This window comes from Vulpes vulpes, chromosome 3, assembly GCF_048418805.1.
Source record: "Vulpes vulpes isolate BD-2025 chromosome 3, VulVul3, whole genome shotgun sequence".
Lineage (NCBI taxonomy): Eukaryota > Metazoa > Chordata > Mammalia > Carnivora > Canidae > Vulpes > Vulpes vulpes.
Window position 1 is genome coordinate 8,252,728 of NC_132782.1, and position 20,275 is coordinate 8,273,002.

Consider the following 20,275-nt stretch of genomic DNA (forward strand, 5'->3'; position numbering starts at 1 on the left):
ACAAATCTTCACAGCGATGACACAATTCGGTGAAGTAGGTGTTTTTGTACTTTTTTCAAAATAAGAAACTGGGGCTCAAAGAGGCTCAGCAATGTTCTTTAAAATGTTTCTCACCGTGAGTGGCGATGCTGAGGTTCTAACCCACGTGCACCTTATCTAGGCTGCAGCGCACTGAATCTCCAACAGGAGGCGAGGTGTGACCTGCTTCCCCTGGCAGGGTACTCATTCTGGGTCACGCAACCAGAATCAGGTTGAGTGATATTTCTTCCGAGCATGTTACTTTGTGACTCATGTTTCTGTGATCAACATTGGACATCAGACATAGCCAGTGAAATATTCTGCTTATGAGTCACAAGTATCATGACTTTGGATGGAAGAAGCTTCATGAAATCATCAGGGTTTTGGTTATTTGGTGGGTCACTCTTCTCATCAAATATGTGTTGTAAATAATCTGACAAACTTGGGGCGAATTGTTCAGATGAAAGATTGTGAAGAATAAAAACATTAATTGAGTTGGTTGAAATTTAAAGTCTGTAACACCAGAAAAGATATCCCTCTCGCTTTAGCAGTAAGGAAATGACCTTTTTATTAATTCAAATTCTCAAGTTTGTTAATATTGTCACAGAGGGTAACATGCAGAAAGAGAAGTTTCTACTGAGCATGACATTGGTCTTATTAATAATACCATGCTCTGGGCTTTTCTGATGGGCAGTGATGTTATGCTTTGTTATTCACATTCATCTTTCATTCTCAATCACCTAGATCCCTTAGACATCCTGGAGACACGCTCCAGATCATTCAGGATGTATGTAAAAAGGTTCTTGGACACTGCTGAAAGAACTGTCACAAAGTTGGCAGACCAAAATTCTCTTACATTATGAAAAAAGCCATCCTTGTGTTTTGGTATGTTTTTCAGTTAGAACTTACTGAATCTTAAATATTGTACAAATCTAGTAGTTTTATAAATTGGAATTCTCACGTCAGCTTAGAACAAAAGCAGCAAATGCTACAAATAGTACAACCGGTAGCTTCAGTGACCACCTGTGAATTAAGAAAGAAAATACCCAGCACCTGGGTGGCTCAGTTGGCTAAGCCTCTGCCTTCAGCTCAGGTCATGATCTCAGGGGGTCCTAGGATCAAGTCCTACGTTTGCCTCCCTGCTCGGGGTGGGGTTGGGGGCGCTGCTTCTCCCTCTCCCTGCCATTCCCCTTGCTTGTGCTGTCAAACAGATGAATGTAATGTTAAAGGAAAAAAAAAAAAAAGCAAAATACCCAGAATGACACACAGCCTAGTGTGATAATTAATCTTTATGTTGGTGGCTTTGAGTCATTAAGGATGCACTGAATTATGTTCTGCGACTTCTAGTTAAGAAAACATGGAGGTATATAATCATTTTTAGCAAGACTTCCAATAAAAAAAGGTCTAAAAATAATTTTTCAAGTGATTTTCTAAAAATCTTGAGCAAAACTTCAACTTTGTATCCATAGAAGAGATGTGAACCCCGCTCCTTCCCTTGGTGTGTGTGCCCCCCGGGTGCTGGCGCGCTCCATCAGGTGGTGTCTGCTGAGAGTCCGTGTGCCTGCTGAGGCTGCAACTCTCAATGGCAGGCCAGTCTGCACCTCTTAGTGCTATGATTAGTCCCTGCGTGTTTCCAGCTTAGACTCAGATTAAGTTTATCTCTAAGTTGTCAACTTCTTTACCTTTTCCAATCAGCCAATTTAAAAACCTTACTGGAGAGAAAAACTTGTCCTGTGAGGGTTGAATGAAATATAACTTCAATCACATTATTTCCATTTGTAACCCTCATTATGTGAAAAATATGTGCTAGGACTTTTTTTCTACCTCTGGGCTCCAGAGAGAATAACATGTTCAGAAACTAAAGGAACAATGAATGGAATAGTTTTATCAAAACTATTGTACAATAGTTATACAATATCAGATATTATATACGATGGTCTTAATAATCGTGCAGTATCTGATATTGTACAATATCTCTTATCGTAGAGTGGGCTTACTGATATCTGTAAAATATCTGGTATTGTGTAGTATCTGATATTGTTTAACGTCTGATATTGCCAAATGGTCTTAATATCTGTATGGCATCTGATATTGTACAATGTCTAGTTTCTTTTTTTTTAAGATTTTATTTATTTATTCAAGACAGACACACACAGAGAGAGGGGGGTGGGCAGAGACACAGGCAGAGGGAGAAGCAGGCTCCATGCAGGGAGCCTGACGTGGGACTTGATCCCAGGTCTCCAGCATCACGCCCTGGGCTGAAGGTGGAGCCAAACCGCTGGGCCATCGGGGCTGCCCCAATGTCTGGTTTCAATTACGATAAAAGAAGAATTTCTATTAAATTTGCTCTTACGACTATTAATTCAGTCCAGGATGTGTCCACATGATCTATGACTACTGTTTCTGGATATAGAACTCTGCAAAGATTGGTCCAGTTACTCAAGACGATTGAACTCTATTAAGAAATAGAATTATGACAAGAGCCCTCCAGGTTTGAAGGTCGATGTATGGTTCTAATGGATGAGTCGGATTTGGGACGTCGGGTGAAGCTACTCAATGGCACGCTCCCAAAGTACAACTGAAGCTGAATTTCACAACCCTCTGTCCATTCCCATGTGTGACTCACTAGTCTTATGTTGAATTGATAGATTTTTTTCCCATTTCTTCTATTTTTAGATTTTTGTGCTGGAGCTTATTACTCTTAGATAACTTTTTCTAACAAATGGTCTGAAGCTAAGTTTGAGTTCATAAAACCAATTTAAAAAAATGAGGCCATGTTGCAAACAATTGAACAAAAAAAAATCATGTTTCCTCACTTATCACTAAATTCAACATCTGAAATCTATGCTTTCATTAATATAGATATGTCAGCCAAAAATAGTCAAACACAACTTTTTTTCTTAACTGAGATGATATTATTGATGTTATTTGTTCTTATAACATGAGCCTCATCATAGCTTCCTGGAATAAAATAATAAATTATATATTACATAAAGAAATAAAAGTTACTTGGGTTTTTCAAAAGCTATATATGTGTGTGGTAGCAAATTGTATACGTATTACATAAAAGCCCTACGAACTGCTTAATTTAACACATTTTTATGTATCTATTTTTTTTTTTTTTTTTTTTTTTTACAAAAACTGAACTCTCTCCATGTTTACAAGGCAGTCTGGGATAACAAGCAAAATAAACAAGAGCCTTTCTGGATAAGCGTGTCCATATGCCAATGTGGTTTAGGTCTCATTCAAGACAAAAAAACGCATTACCTCTGAAAAAATGAAGGAACATTTATTAAATGACCAGGAGAAATTCCACAGTATGTAGTATGGGAATAACAATATGTAACTTTGTAGTTTATTTTCGATTTTTAAAAGCAAGCCCAAGGAATTTAAAATATTCTTTTAATTAAGATGCTCAAAGAAATGAACTAAGAAAAATTGATGCAAGGACTCCTTCAAGTTAGAATTTGTGATACAAATATTTTCATCTTTTAACAGGGCAAGCTGATGTGTTCACATCTCAGTTCCAAGCTGCCTCTTTCACTAGGAAACATCAGTATTTTTTAAGGCACATTTACAATGCTTCCCCCTCCCCCTTGCTGTGTTTTTGTAGCACCTATAGCCATAACTGGCACCTGGGGGACTTGTATTGTTGGCAGATTCCCTCTCATTTCTTTGGAGTCTATTCAACTGCTGTGGTTTTACTCAGAAGTCAGTGCTTTGCATATATGATTTCCTGAGACTGTTTGAATAGTCTTTCTCAGAAAACCGTGCCAGTCTGGCTGTGAACAGCTCTTCTCCAAGAGTTGCTGACAGTAGCCTGGTCGGGTCATCGTGCTCGGACATGCCTACTAGCTTCTTTCCTCCACCTTTCTCTCCTTACCCCTGCCCCAGTGACCTCACTGCCCACACCTTGCCATCCCTTTAAAGAAGAGGATGAGATCTTGGACTAGTCCAGTTAGACAAAAATAAAATGCTTCTCAGGGAACCTATGCAAAGCTTCCATAAAGATAATTCATATTTGTTGTTTCAGCAACTGATGTGGAAATGATTTTAAATAATAAACAAACCCAGACAGAAAAATTCAGACTTCAGGAAGGTAATAATCTGTTGCGAACACAGAAGTCCCTACTCAGGGTTACAGATGTAAATCCAGGAACAGACATAACCTTGAATTTCTTGATTTGAGTGTACTTTTTTTTTTTTTTTTAGATCATCATCTTAACAGTTCAGTTTTGAGACAGTGAGAACAAAAAATGGCTTTTAATAAGGTCTGACATACTGTTTTGAGGTGCTAAGGTAAAGAGAAGCATTGTTTTATGAAGTGGCTCATGTGGGTATATATATGTTGGTGTGCTGTGCTGCTGGCAATCCCATGGTCTTCATCTGTATACCACTGCAGAGAAAGAGAAAGGTCAGCATTAGGATGTCAGTTATCCTACTCTTAAAAAAAAAAAAATCAAATAGGCTCTCACGAGCCATACACAGAGTCAAAAAAATTGTTTTAAGGGTATATATATTCTAATTAAACTATCCAAATCCATTTTCAGACTTGAATCAGAGGACACTTAGAACTACATTATGCAGAGGAGAGAATGTTTATGCCATTAAAGCACGCTAGTTTTAATTAAGTGTTATCAAGTGCCAGATTTCTCCTACACTGCAATAAGAGAAACTACATTAAATGAGTTTTTTAAAAGCACTTTTTCCTAATATATGTTACCAAAGTACTAGAAAAATCTATTTCAGCCTTTCACATATATGTTTAACATGAGGTCAAAAGTCAAATGCGCTATTTTGCAAACACGTTGGTTTTTCACTAGAATTTTCTATCTGTACGTCTGACATTTATGAAAGTGTTGATGACCTGAGGCAAAAATGTGTCAACGCATCCCATATTAAACAAGTGAGAAGTCACTACTTGGCAAACATAAATTGCAGAGACTTAAATAAACTCTTAGAAATTGCCTAAAGTATCATGTCATTTCTTTGAGTGGTAGAAAAAGAAACTTCAACCTCTCATAAGAATCTGACCCCAAAAGGCATATGCCAGGTTTCTTTGGTATCGACTAACTGTCCCATTCTGATATAATGGGCACCATGTGAACTGATCACAGAGCAAGGTTTTGTGTGTGTGTGTGTGTGTGTGTGTGTAGAGAGTGAAGAAAAGTAGGTTTCCTAGCTAATACGGCAAGAAAGTATTTTGCACAAAAATATTTAGTGCAACGCACATGCATACACATGCAAGTATACAAACATACGCGTGTATATATGTCATACCTACACATAAAGCCTCTTATTTTCTTCTTGATCTGAAAAGGTCTAATGTAGAAGATGAATTTGATTTAATGCCTACAAACAGCCCACTATATGGGCAATAACAGCTCTGAGCCATTTCCAACTCTCATATAAAACAAACCTAATTGTTCATTGCCTGTGGTCGTTCAACAAAAGATCGTGTTGCACTTGCAAAACCCGAAGCAGGCCGCTTATTAACGTCCCGTCCCGCTGTTGTTAGACTGGCTAGTGATACATACTAGCCAGAAACGGGTTTATTTTCATATTGGAGCTGAGCTCCTATCATGCTGGTTTCACGTTAGAATTACTCTGCCGCACGTTTACTGAGTAAGTGATTACTTCCGAATCCAAACAGGGAGAGCCTGAGCAGCCACATGGATAGGAGAGCACTGTTTTGACACTCCCAGGATACGTTGTGCTTCTCAACCCCCGAGTCTCCAAGAGTTTTGAACATGAGTCTGTCTGTGGCTTAAAGGTACCACTTCTGACTCCTCGTTGCAAAAACAAAACCCCTTGGAATCCTGTCCCTATCTCCTGGGCCTGCTGGAGGAGAAGGAGCCCCGCCAGGGGAAACCAAGGCCCCACCGGCAAGCTCCCTCCTTTTGCACCACGGTTTGCTGTACCATTGCTTGGAAATCCACTCCAGCGTCCACCAGGGCTTTGGAGATCTGGGCCGACTGCTGAAAGTGAACGTTGTCTGCAAGGAGAGAAAGGAAACGTAAAGTAACTAATAGCCGCTCCTTTTCTGATAGGAAGGGTGGGAAAGGCACGGGAAGAAAGGGACTATTTGAAGTTCTAGGACTTAGCATCCCATTTAGCCCAAGACAAGTGAGTTGTGGAAAGCAACACTGTTTTATTGAAGTAAATGTAACAGTCTTGCCCCTCATGCTTTTGTTTTGTCAGTAGTGAAATTGCAAACCTGTCTGTGATACTAAAAAGTCTAATTAACTGAAACTCACCATCTGCTGTTCCATGAATAAGGAGGTACTCAACTTGTTTAAAATTTTCAGCTCTGCTCATGACTGTTGAATTCTGGAATTGGGAAAAAGAATGTCATTATTCAAAAAAAGATCTGCCATAAACTGATTTTTCACTTCAGTTTACAAAATAAAATGTTTTCAGCTGGGGCCCCCTTTGATACAAAATATAGCAAACCGATATTTAAGCAAATGCTGTCTCCATGCACAGCAGAATGCACAGCATGCCCCGAGCCTGGGAGACGGGACTGGAAAGGGGGGACGCCACATCTTCCTCGCACACGCAGGCAGGGGGCACCTGCCACCGGGGCTGCGCGCGGGCCCCGAGCCCCAGATCCCGGGCTGGCTGTGGCCTGTGCATTAGCGCAGGGCAGAGTCTCCTATTAGCAATGTATGTTCATGGGCTTGTGCTGTAGTTCAGCCAAAAAGTGTATTGCCATGGCAACCGTGTGTCACATGGTGCCATACATGCTACATTTCAAAGAGCCTGTACATAGCATTTGCAACTAAACACACTCTGCAATATGTCATATGAACTTTGGTCCACATTGCTAGGCAATGAGTGAGAAGGAAGTACTACCTCTTTGGGAACAGATGTTCCAAACCTAGGCAAATGTGACATATGGGAGGGGAAAGGGGTGACAAAGATCAAGTGTGGCCTTAGGAAATCGGTGGGTTGTTGTCGTCTGCCTCGTTCTGTATTAGGGAAAATCCTGCCACTGGATCAAGCCATTGCCTAGTGGGCCAGAGAAATAGGGCCAGAAATGGGGAGGTAAGCTCTCTGAAGACCCGCCCCCTTGAGGCGCACACCTGGCATGGGGAGGTGGGGGGGGCTCAGGATGAGAAAGCCTTCGAGGGCACGGAGCTGGTCATCGGGTCTGGATTCGGGGATGTGTGCAAAGTTCGGAGGAGGCTCGGGGTGCCTCTGGGGGGGGGCGGGGTCCACGGCTGTGGTCTCCCTGCGTGTTGGGCCGAGGAAGGGCCAGCGGTTCTCCGGTGCCTTTGCAAGTCCTCCAGCAAGTCCTCCAGCATCTTGGTGAATCAAAGTCAACTTTCTGAGAGCCACGGCTTGCATTTGCAGGCGCCCTTGGGGGAACGCGGGCTCCCTGTGCCCCGACGGCCTCCCCCCCCCCCCCCCCCCCGGTTGAAGGGGTCTGGGTGCCACCCCCGGGGGCAGGCTGCTCCCCAGGCTCGGCTTCTGCGCAGTGGGGGCGTCGGGAGGGCGCTGCCCGGTGCGACCCTGCCCAGTCCTGCTCCCCCGGCTCCCCCGCGGGGCCCCCGCCACGAGGAGGAGGGGCTCGCGCGGGGCGGCATCCGCACGGGACGCCGTCTGCACCGAGGCCGCTGCAGTCCCAAGCGGCTCCGGGGGCGGGCCTGGGGGCGGCCGAGGCGCCGGGGGGCGGGGGGGGCGGGCAGCGGAGCCCCAGCGGCGGCGTCCGGGGCGGCCGTGCTCCCCGCGGAGGCGGCGGGAGCCAACCCCGCTGGGGCCGGGGCTGCAGAGCCGATTCCCAGCCGCGCCGCCAGAGGCCGGGGCTCGCCGCCGCCCGCCCGCCCCCAGGCCCCGGCGCTCCCGGGCGCCCCGGGCGCTCCCCCCGCCCCCCCCCCCAGCCGTCGTGCAGGCCGGGCCGGCGCACACCTGCCCCGGTGCTTGCTCGGGCCGCGCCCAGCCTCGCGCTCTGCCAGCCCGCAGCTCCCCGCAGCTCCCCGCAGCTCCCCGCAGCCTGCCCGCGGGGACCCGGCCACACGGCGCGGGCCCTCGCCTCACCTCCGAGAGCCCCACCGGCCCTCCTGGCTTGGCAGCCTGCACCGCCAAAGCTGCTCCTACAACCTCCACGAGCCATAAAACTGAGAAATGTCATTGAAACATAGAGTAATAGTTAGGAGACATATAAATACGCAGGACAGTTAGCAAGGAATGTGATAACTACTGGAGTTTGGACCAAAACAGTTTCTGGCTGCCTTTTTTTTTTCTTAAATGGAGTGAATACAGGCTGAAAGAAGACAATTTTTATAAACAAGTAAAACCCTGAGCCTAAGATAAATGTTGTGATGTACACACTGTAGCTGTGATGAACTAGACATGGTGAGAAATGCAACATACTGAGAAAAAGACGAAAACTGTGATAAAAGTGTCATGATGCAAATTGTTTTACATTAACAATATTACACTACAAAGAAAGAAAGACAAATACTTTAATGCAGCAAGAGAAAAAATAAAACAAAAGCTTCCCCTGCAACGGTGAGCTAGGTGTGCCGGTTCCATGCACACATCGCCCTGCTCCCCGGAGAAGCATCCAGAGGGGCCTCCCCGCGAGGTGGGCAGGTGCACGGGCAGCCAGAGCACCCAGCCCCTCTCAGGCTCTCTGGCAGCAGAGAGCAGGGCTCCCCGCCCGCCCCCCCCCCCCCAGACGCGGCGGTGGCACCTTGCCCCTGGCACCGCGATCGTGCCCTACCGGACCCCAGAATCCGGGCTTCTCAGGGAAGAGGGACCCTCGGCGGCCCAGCGCGCGGCCCGCTCCAGCCCGCGGACGGCCACGGCCCACGCCAGGGCAACAGAGCCCGCCGTCACTGCAGGTGTGGCTAATAATCGGCAATAATGCCATCGTGCTATTTTAACCCACTAAAATAGGATAATCCCCATTTGCCTATCGATGGAAACAGAAATAGAAAAGGAAATGGATGACTAAGTTAGAAGCCGAATAGTCTATCACCAGCTACTAAAAAGGAAGCTCAGAGTGATAAATGGGCAAGGATGCAATGGTGGTGCAGTTGGCACTCTCCCGAGGCTAGAAACTTCCGGAGAGCCCCGCTGTCAGCAACAGTCTGGCAAAACGAAGTGGGAAGGATTGGTCCAGTGGCAGTGCCGATTCCACAGCATCTCTGTGAGGAGCTTTTCCCTCAAGCCCTAAGAAGAACCATCTGTAGCTGCTTGTTGGATCACGCTGGTTCCTCAGTTACCTTCCAGCAAATAAATCTTTGTATTTTTGAAATAAAGAGAGAGCTGATGAGAGCGGTGGGGCACTGTGAGGAACAGAAGTTCTAAGCGTTTTTAGGCCACGCTTGTGCCATCGAGGAGCCACAAGGACAAGTGGCATCCTGAGGATGATCGGTTGCCTTTGGGGAAGCCTACCTCAAGGCAGGCGCAGGTGTCCCATTTAATCCCTTCACTAACCCTGTGGGGGGGGGGGAGGCTTGATTCTTCCCATTATCCAGATGAGGAGACTGAGGTTCCGAGAGCTTACTTAACCTCTCCAAGCGCACACGGCTGGCTCGTGGTGGAAGCCAAATTTGAGCACAGGTCTAACTCCGAAGCCCGCTCCCCTTAACGTTACGGCCTAGTGTCCCTTCGCGTCCCAGCCAACAACCCATCACCGTTTCCAGACTCTCGTAGGAAGAGCAAACGGCCACTGGTCTGATGGACAACCCCGCACGGCAGTGCGGTAGGATGGCTGTACCCACTTCCTCTGTGCATCCTCCCGCTTGCAACCAAATCCTGCTAACTAGCTAGCATTAAGTAATGCTATTCTGGGAAGCACCGCTAATGCCACAGAAAACAGAGGCCACAGAGAATTTCTGAGAAAAAAATAATTTCCACCCACTATATCGGATGTTTTACTTGTTTACATCTATCAAACAACTGTATCGGTGAGATGCCAAGGAAAGAGAACCCATCAACCCGACAGGGGGCTCTACCTCAGTCCTCACCAAGCAACACTGGCTTCTTTAAAGATCACACAGCAGTCAACATTTTATCAGCACTCAACAAACAAGTTAAGGTTTGGCTTAAATCTGAAGGTCTCTCTCCCTTTGGCATATTCTGGGATAATAGAACAAATGTCAAATCAGTACAAGATGGCATATTTACAAAATTGCACCCTGTTTTGCATAACCTAACGATGCAGCAGTTCTTAAGGATTGAACATTTCAAATCTGCTAGCAGAAGACTGCCAAATCTATGACTGTTTCGTACACTTGCCAAAAGCCTATCAAATTTTGAGCAAAATGCAAAATAAATCTCCTCTACAAGTTAAATCAGTCCCTTCTGTGTGTTCCAGGCTGCCCTCTTCTCTTGGCAACCAGGCTCAGGACTTGGGCCCCATCTCTCCTGCCCTTGATCTTCTGCTGCTCTGCGTATTCATGGATCCCTTCCCGCCGCAGGCTGTGGCCTGACGTAGAGGCCACCATTTGGCCTGCTCTTCCCACGCCCTGCTTCCATGATATCCATCGGTTCATCCAACCTGCTTCACAAATCCCCGGAAAACCAGCTGTACCTGCTACTCCCGTGGGGCTGTGCTGCTGCCCCCTGTCCCTCCGTAACCCACAGAGAGCGTCTCCGCTCTCCCTCTTGGGCTCCTAAATCCCTCTTTGTTGGCCTGCAGAAGGGCCCTCCCTTCCCCACCCCTCAGCATCTACATGTTATGTAACATGGTTGTGCCTCAGTTTCAGCGTCAATAAAATGAAGATAACTAGAGCACTCATCTCAGGGAACTGAGGGAGACAGGAACCCCAGAATAGTGTCTGCCCATAGAAGCAAGCGCTTCATGAATAAGTGAAGAAAAAAAAATGAATGGAATAAAGAAAGCTGGACCCCCTCCCCGCCCCCCCATCAGTTGAGAGGAGTTGAGGGGGGATGTGAAACCCTAACTTCCTGGCCACTTCCCTTCCCGGCCCCACATGCTCTGGAGGACAAACCTCCGGGGGCTTGTCACAGCTTGGACACCACTGTCCTTTCTGCACTCGGGGGCACCTGTCATACCCGGGTTCACTCTTCCTACCTGCTCTCTTTCATTTCTCTTTGATCATTTTGTGGGTCTGCTTTTGCTCACCAACAAGGTAAGAAACTTCTGGGCAATTAGAACATCAGGCACCGTTTCTGAGTGAGTGAAAGTTGGCCAGATGTTGAGTTTTTAAATAGGTTTGACTGCGAGGCCTCTGATGGAGCATGTGAAGGGCCACTTGTTATGCTGGTGAGCGACACGCTCCTCGGGCCCTGGCAGTGCTTGCTCTTTGCCAGTGGGGGTGAGGGTTTTCTTACTGCCCAGCTGGTGCTTTTTGCTCAAATCTGTCACCATTGTGGTCTGCTGGGGACCAAGACTCACCGCAGAGATGTTTCCCCAGGGCTACAGGGCCTTGCCCCTTGGCACTAGGTGGGGGATTAGCTCCAGGCCCTGGGGGCGGGGGGGCACTGCTCATGGCACTGCTGTGGGTCTGAGCCTTAGTCCAGGGCCTGCTAATCTACACAGCAGCTCTGTACAAGTAGGAAAAGGCAGTCCTGGCTGGATGCAGCCCCAGAGGTTCGTGTCTCAGTGAATGAAGCAGAGACTGGCCCTCAGCACTGCGGGAGCTGCACAACTACACGTGGCATCCCTACCTGTTCCATTTATGCATATGTTCTCAGATTTCCTTTCCTAAATCACAAGTAGGACCTTTATTTCACAAAATGTGCTTCTCTTGGTGATGTGGCTTTCTCCAAATTCTTCCAAATCTGGGTCATCGGTGACCTAATAATGAATCCTCTCTCTCTCTTTTTTAATTAAAAATTGTCTCTTCTCTTAGAGAGGCTACAATCCTGGCCACTCTATTGATGATTCCTGCACTGCAAGTGTAAACAAAGATCAGGGCCTTCCTTCTGAGAAGCTTTGGGCTTTGGTCCTTCCGGCCCTGGGTGCACTGCAGGGAGGCAGCGGGCCCAGACAAAATGGGAATCATTTTCAAACTCTTCCCTTCTGACCCACAGACAGGCACAGGGTACTGAGAGCCTCTAAGGAATTGTCTTCTTTGTCTTTTCCAAAAGGGTGGGAGGAGGGAGGGAGTGAGGGAGGGAGAGAGAGAGAGAGAGAGAGAAGGAGAGAGAGAGAAATAAAAACAACCTGGGAAAGAAAAGTAAAAGATGGGGTCCAGAGGGGCAGCTGGGGCCTCGCAGGAAAAATAGAATCTTTGAATGTATTCTTGCCAGAGACAAAAGCACAGGCTTATTTAAAAAACAAAGGAGGGCAGCTTTATTCTAAAGCCTGCTGTGCACCAAATATAGGCACTTAGATTCAGCTCTCCACACTCTGAGGAAGCACTTACCAGGGTGGAAACAATTCAGCAGCGTTGCCTCCCCTTCCCCACACACCTTAACTCTCGCCCGCCCAAATCATTCCTCCGAGTAACACATTGGGAACCTTTAGCTCCCTGGTACTGGCAGTTTTAATGTGTCCATTGCCAGCACTGAATTTTGTGCCAAGAAAACTCGACTCCTGGCGTGGAAGGATTAAACAGTCCTCGGGTGCCATCTGTGCAGTGAAGTGAAAGAGTGACTTTATGCACCCAGTGTGCGTGTGTTGCCATTGGCAGTGGGAAGTGACTTCTATTTACATGACTACCTCATGCAGTGAACACCTAAGGGGAGAGAGGAACATGGCCGCCTCAGGGCCAGTGGAGATGGGGAGGAGGGGATCCCTGTGGGAACGAGGAGCCCATAGGGAAGTCTGGGAAAAGATGTGGGATGAAAGGGTAGGTTGAAACTAATCATCCTAAGGGAGGAAGGCTGGCTGAAGAGGAAAGACCCTGTTGGCTGTTGGCTGATGTTCATGGAGGGAAGTAGGGTAGGTGCCATGGACTTCCCTAGGTGTCAGGGTTTGGGCTTGACCCTGTGCCTCTAGATTCAAAGACTTTTCAGAATGGGATTTTAAGAATGAACTTTTGACTTAACATCCACCAGGTTCTAGAGTCAGGGTGAGGGTTCTGGACAGTACATCTCGGTTTCGGGAGTTTTAGTACTTGGGATATTTGAAAAGCCCCTCGGCAGCTCAGCATGCATGGCATACTGCAGGAGGGATGGTTTTCAAGTGTGAGCCTCCTGGTCAGGTTACAGACAAGAAAATTCCAGATGTAAAGAAGTGATGGAGATATGCAATTTTTATAACAATGTTTGCCTTCAAAAAGTTCTTAAATTAAATCAGGAAAGGTCTTAAGGTTTACACTTCATATGGGGTCATCTGAAGAATACAGTATTGAGTAAATACTTCAACAGTTAATAATACTGCAGTATTAGGAAGTACAAAATAACCATGAGCCCAAGATAGGTAAACTGAAGATTAAGAGATCTACAAGACAATGTCATGAAAGTCAAATGGGGCAGCTAGTCCACTGGAAGAGCAAACTTCCTACTAAGTGGAGATATAGGAGAAATGACATTCCAGGCAGAAGGAACAGAAGACAAGGGCATAAAAGGGAAAGGCCCAGGAATTTTCAGACAACAGTGACGTGTAATCAAGTGAACTAGACCATTGTAAGAAGGATGTTGAACACCTGATTAGAGTCAGGGTAGGACTCAGTTGAGTCACATGAAAGACCTGTGACAGTGTTGTATGTGGGGATGCAGGGACTAATCTCATGCCTCTTTGTGGTAAAGACGGGAGCATGGAAAGAGCTAAGGGGACACCAACTGGGTTATTGTTAGAAAAGCAGATAGTCATGTGACAGCGGCAATGTGGTGACGAAGAAAGGAAAGGATGTTTAAAGGAGTTTATTGGATGTGGAGAAGGAATGGGAAGAATTGAATCCAAAGTATTGTGGGGGACAACTGGCAGAAATGGGGACAACCCGACAATGGGACTGCTGTGTAGTGGAAGATGATTGGTGCATCTCACTTTACAGGTTGTCACTTTTCTATCTTGACTGGAAAACACACACATAGGCACAGGCAGCCACATACTCCTCCCTGCACCCCCTCTCCCCCAAACCTTCCTAAATGAAGCTGAAAGAGATAAAACTAAACTGTGTATACTTATGTTGCAAAACTGGAAATTTTATTTGGGTTTTATTGTGTTTTGGTCACGTGGCTTCAGAACCTATAGGAATGGTAACATCTCATAAAAGTGTACAAACACTGCTCAGAGCAGCGCATTAATGTGAAGCCCAGGTATTGAGAGTTGCGGCCCAGATGAGAAATTGTATTAACTTACTCTCGTTTTTGTTTTCCTCCTTTTTAAATTCATTGTCATGAAAAGAATTTTGCATTTTCTTTGGAGAATGTAAACATGAGATGATTTACCTTGTCATCTGCAAGTTTTGGGCTTTTCAACGAACATGACAGACTCAGGAAAGTTTTGGAAAGGCCAAAGTGCAATGAAGGTCCCTAGCGGTTAGGCTAGCACTTCTGGTTACATCAGTGTAGCACCCGAGAGAGTGCCCCCGCTCGGCCATGCCATCCAGCCAGCACATGTGGCTGCCAATGATAGTGGCTTCCAGGACAAATTTCAGATGCTATGGCCTGTCCGCAGAGCAACCTGCCACTTGTTCTCCCATCAGCCAACCACCTGAATGCTATTCAGTAAACGGAGGCTCAAGGGCTTTTCGGGGCCCCGTCCAATTGTACTCTTCACCCAAATCTTGTTTGAACAAACTGCACACAGTTGGCTACGAATAAGAAAATTACACGTCTGTACATACATCTTAATTTTAATACCACAGAAATTTTAATATACAGCTAAAGGTTTAGAGAGTCTTCTGGGCTTTAAAGGAATATGTCGAATATGACATGTTTTCTAAATGAAATTTTTATAATTAAAGTAATTATCTGGTGTTGCTTTGTATTTCCAAATGAATGCATATTGTGACCTATATAGCATACGATAAAGACTGTAATTAATGCAGAATATAGTAGGGGAAGCTAGTGGAGTATCTCTAAACCACCTGTGTTATTTCTTTTTAACAAGAATTTTGTTGGAAATAAAAAATATATATTTTTTAGAATAGATACACTTAAAGATGTTCTTAAACAACTTATAAATAGGTTATAAAATGGATCTGGTTTCTCATCTCTTACCCTGTAATAGTCAAGGTTGTCTTCTGGAGTTGGCAAACCCATGTAACGTTCTGTATACACGGAGTCTGTGATGAAAAAAAATTGAAAAAACACTTAATTCATACAATACAACTTCTCTTCCTTTTATTGGGTTAGTTTAAGTGCTTTCATATGTCGTAGCTTGTGCGTAGGTCTACAGAGTATCCCCCTCAGGAGTGTCTCCTCCAGATCATTTTTATTTGGCTTGTTAATGTAGCCAGACACCTGCTCAGACTCATGCCTTTCCATACTCAGCTGGAACCAATGAGGATAGAGGGAGATGAGATTAGATGATCTAAACACAGTTAATACTCCGTCTACAGAGGGCGCCTGGGTGGCTCAGTTGGTTTAACATCTGCCTTTGGCTCAGGTCATGATCCTGGGGTCCTGGGTTTGAGCCACACATCAGGCTCCCTGCTCAGTGAGGAGTTGGCTCCCCCTCCGCCCCTCCTCCTCTGCCCTTCCCCCTTACTCATACACCCTATCTCTTTCTCTCAAATAAATAAATAAATCTTTAAAAAAAAAATAACCCATCTGCAGAAAAATCAAATGCGAAGTGCTGAAAGGTAAGGGCTCTTTACATTATCATCTGACCTTTTCAAAGAACCTTAATTTGGAAGTCACTGAAAGAGTCAATTATCTTAAATTTTCGGTCCTGACACAAGCATATGTCTTAATTTTCTTTTGGAAACCCCTTATAATGCTCAATTACTAGCTGCTCACTTAAATCATAGATTGTTTTGGCAGGTTAAAATTCGCCATAATGAAAACAAGCAAATCAGTTATCATTTATTTGCTGTATATCCCTGTACTAGCTCAGTTACTCCGTCACAGTGTACCATTTGTTTTTCCTCATTTTGTAGCGAGCCCTCACTTTTGGCATTCTAACAGTTGTGAATTGTGAAATAGATTACATTAATATCTGCTGAAATGATGCAACCTCTTTTATCTACAGATATGGCTGAAAACAGGATGCATAATTGGTTTGGTTATTTTGGGTAATTAAACATATTTTTGCCCTATTTTTAAAAATTTTATAGATATATCCCAAAATATATGTGAGAAAATTTACAATTTACTGTGGCTAAGTTCCAAGATAACTTTAAAAATCTGAAGTAATTGCTTTGAAAGATGCCCCCTCCAATGACCAGATTACAATAAAAAGGTAAGGATAGAGTATAATATGCTGTCATTGTGCTGTTTAGATTAATGGCTCGAATTTCACTGTAATTTTACAGGTAGTTCAGTATTGATCTTACTAATTGTTTAAATGAATAGATCACCTAAATAATAGTCTTAAGTAACATTTTAACCCTTTTTGAATGACTGGCATTTAAAGGCTACACTGATGATGAGTGCTAGTTATTCCACATGTATTCTTTATGCTTGTTCTATGGAAATCAAAATACTGTCTTTCAAAATGAATAATGGCAATATTTTATAATTTTGATTAAAAGGAAGACAGACACAGATGATATGTAATTTTATATATTTAGAGGACACTACTATACAAAATATAATATTTTAAAGGACATTTTATAATATAAGATCTTCATAAAATGTTCATATCTTTTAACATTTAAACATAAATAATTTAAGTTGTACATGTGATAGGAGGGAAAATCGCCTTTAAGGGCAAAATAAATTTTTCCTGAAATAGTAGCAGACTTTTCTATTCTTCTTGTCCTAGAATGTAATACTCCTTTCTTATTATGTTAACCAGGTTTACATGTGTGAGAAGATCTGAATTTTTTTTTTTTTTCCTTTTTAAACACAGAGAGAGTGTGCCTGTGCAGGAGCAGGGGGAGGGAAGGAAGGGCAGGAGAGAGGCAAAGAGAGAATCTCATGCCCAGCGCAGGGCGCTAGCTCATGGCCCTGAGCTGAAATCAAGAGTCAGACACTTAACTGGCTGAACCACCCAGGCACCCCTGAAGTTTTAATAACGGTATTTAATAAATGCATAATACAGGTGTTGTAAAATGTAAAAAATGCGCCTTTGAAATACCATTTGTGTACTTCTTCTATCTGATCTTTGAGTAAAATTGTTCAAATTAACACATATATAAGAACTCTGGAAAATACCTATGTCCAGAAAGTTGGGTTTGTCCAAATACATTTAATGAAGTCCTCTTATTATTCTAAACTCACAAAGATTGCTTCTATTATTTTATTGACCACCAGAGGTCTCCAAAAACAAGCTCTCCAATGGAACAATTAATATCAAGCAGGAAAGTATTATATGAAAACAAATCCATTGTGTGCGGACTAAGTCGGAAGTGTGATTTCCAATGTTTTTTAACAGAAAGACTTTATTTTATTTATTTGTTTATTTATTTATTTTACTTTTTTTGTTGGCCTCTCCTAACTTAGCCTTTAAATAAGAGTTTCCTACAAGGTTGGTACTACCATGTATTAGGGCAAAAAATATGTAACAAGTGTATTTATTATCAATAAGTCTATCACATAAAGGACTTGAGATGGGGTCTGAAGAGGTGCAGGAAAGTAATTCATCTTTTCACCATCTCTGACTCTTTTCTCCTACCTAGCGTACTAATGTTCATTTTCTCCCCCTAGGGAATTATAGTCTTACATATGTATGATGCCATATAGAATTATCTCTCAATGATTAAGAAGAGATTCTAGAGCGGCTTTCACTAATTTAGAGACAGTGTGTGTGTGTGTGTGTGTGTGTGTGTGTGATAGTGACAGTATGTGACAATCATGAATTCCCCTGTCCCTATCCTCCTCTTTCCACCCAAAGCCCTATTTGTCTTTGACCTTTACTAGAAGAAAAAGAAATACATGCTTCTATTCTGCTAATATGTGAAACCCAAAAACTCAAAATAAAATAAATTAAGGGAGGGTTTATCTGCAGAAATGTAGTGTTAGGGTTGTTTTGAAATTTAGAAAACAGAATTTGTCGATAACTAGATGCCAATACCACCGAGCCTTTCTCAATAGCAGAGTGAGATCATTCGATTCTAGGTATCCATAAAGTACATCTACAATGAATCAGCTTATTTCCTGTAGAAACACTGAAACTCAGAAAGGAATGGTTTTGTCATTGAAATTTTAAGGTCAACACTCCGTATCTTTTTGACAGTAATTACATACCATAGTACTCCCACCGTGAGACAGGTGCCACGGCTATTCCACACTTGAACACGCCACTGCCTGCTCCCAGGACCATTGAGGTTACGTACCCTCCATATGACTAAGGAATGGAAATGGTTATTTTTATGGAGGTAAAGGAATTCAGGACATATGGTAAGCGAGTCGCAGTTTCCATATTTCTCACATCTTTATATACTGTGCCTCTTTAGAGATAGAAAGCATGGTAGAGAAGGGCTTAAATTGGCCTTAATTGGACAATATCTAAAGACTACACTTGCAGAGCCCTGGTGGCTTTGCTTGACAGGTCTAAGTCGGAAAATCATCAAAAATTTACTGGATAGTAATTAAAGGAAAAAAGATCGATAGATACTAGATCTTTACTGACTTTGACTCATAAGAAAAATCACCCTACTTCCTTCTCTCCTGCCTCTCCTTCCCCACCTCCCTCCCTCTCGCCCTTTCTCACCTCCCTCCCTCCCCCCCCTTAATCATAATAAGCAAAGATGTATACCTTACTGGCAGGGACTGGCAGGGACTCACTGCCTAGAGGACATTTTATTGGGGTCTTCTTAGATTAAAAATACAGGATTTTCATCTCTAAATATTTACACGCCAAGGATAAATCATCATGCTCCGAATTCTATTTACTAACTATATGCACATAGATTCATTAGCCAAACAACTACTCACCCAGCCCCAAATTGCAATCCGTTTGTCGTCCACAAATCCCATTTTTGAAAATTGTCTAAAACATATGGAAGAAGTCCATGAATTAGTATTGCATTGTGTATAGAAAACTAGGATAAGTGCACAAATGTGAAACCCTGCCATTTGTTCTCTATTCCCTCCTGTTGGAATCTAAGATTAATTATGGCCAGCAATCAAATAAACACCTGAGACACATGTCTATCATTTTTTTTTAACCTAAGAGCCAAACGAACAAGGTTTACTTTTGTTGGAGTCCCTAAAAATTTTGTCTGTGTGTTTGTGTGTGTGTGTGTGTGTGTGTGTGTGTGTGTGTGTACGTGTCTATGATTCACAGAAAACAAATCCTGGCAGTTTTTTTCACAGCTTCATATAAAAATTTGCAGCCCAGATGCACTTTTCTTTACATAATTGAATTTAAATCTCTCCAGATGTTTTTCAGTTTAAGAGAGGCTGCCCTTGCAATGGAGAAATAGAGGGTCATGGAGAACATCTGGGTAGGGCTGAGAAAGGTCTCTAGGCCCCCTACCTGAGAACTTAAACACCATTCTCTAAATAAATCCCTTCTTCTGCTGGGTGTTGATTAGTTAGCTCAGCACCATTAAATAGGAAGCAATTTTTCCTTGACGGATTAAGAAGTCTTTTTGCCACTAAATTGTGTTCAGGATTCCTATATCCAGTTAGAGAAATGAGAAAAGTGTTTCATGCAGTCACTTTTTAATCTTAGCCTTACATCAAAAGGTAATAATCTGTTTGCTTTAGGAAGAAATTTAGTAAATGGGGCTCTTTAACTTTGTAGTAATGAGGGGTGGCGACCCTTCCAGTGACCTATATGTGATTTTGAAAATTTTGTGTTTTTCAATAATAGATATATGCCAATAATAGATATAGGCCCTGAGTTAAGCAATATTAGAAAAAATTAAAAGTAAGTAGTTTTCAACTCATTATCTTCTCCCCAAAAACTTTTAATTTTTTTCCCCGTAAACTTTTGAAACTTGGCATTCACATATGTATAGAAATGTGCACCAAACCATGAGTGTACAAGTTGATAAATTTTACAGAATGAGTATATCCTTGAACTAAGATTCAGTGCATTGCTTCCCCCCCAGAAGCCTCTGGGTCATTTCCCCTTTGCAAAAGGAAAAAAGATAAGATTCCAATTTGTGCCTGGTTTTGAACTTTCTATGAAGTGGGTCATGCAGGATACACGCTTTTGTGCCTGCTTCTTTCATTCAACAGCCTGTGAGATTCATCTATGCTGCTGTATATAGTTCTTTTTAGTTGCTGAATCAGTATGCTGTTGTATAAATACACTACATCTCATTAACTT

General features: G+C 43.5%; 1 protein-coding gene across 2 annotated transcripts in view; it reads right to left on the reverse strand.

Annotated features, from left to right (window-relative positions):
• Positions 1-3,286: 3,286 nt before the first annotated feature.
• The window catches only part of DPP4 (dipeptidyl peptidase 4), a 79,951-nt gene continuing 62,962 nt past the window's right edge, over positions 3,287-20,275 (reverse strand). For both annotated transcript variants that reach the window (XM_072751743.1, XM_072751744.1), the window contains 6 exons: positions 18,931-18,985; positions 18,241-18,340; positions 15,109-15,173; positions 6,276-6,348; positions 5,940-6,013; positions 3,287-4,414 (listed from right to left, as the gene is read on the reverse strand). In XM_072751743.1, coding sequence (XP_072607844.1) covers positions 4,313-4,414; positions 5,940-6,013; positions 6,276-6,348; positions 15,109-15,173; positions 18,241-18,340; positions 18,931-18,985 — 469 coding nt within the window. In that variant the 3' untranslated portion in view covers positions 3,287-4,312. The remainder of the gene's footprint in view (positions 4,415-5,939; positions 6,014-6,275; positions 6,349-15,108; positions 15,174-18,240; positions 18,341-18,930; positions 18,986-20,275) is intronic.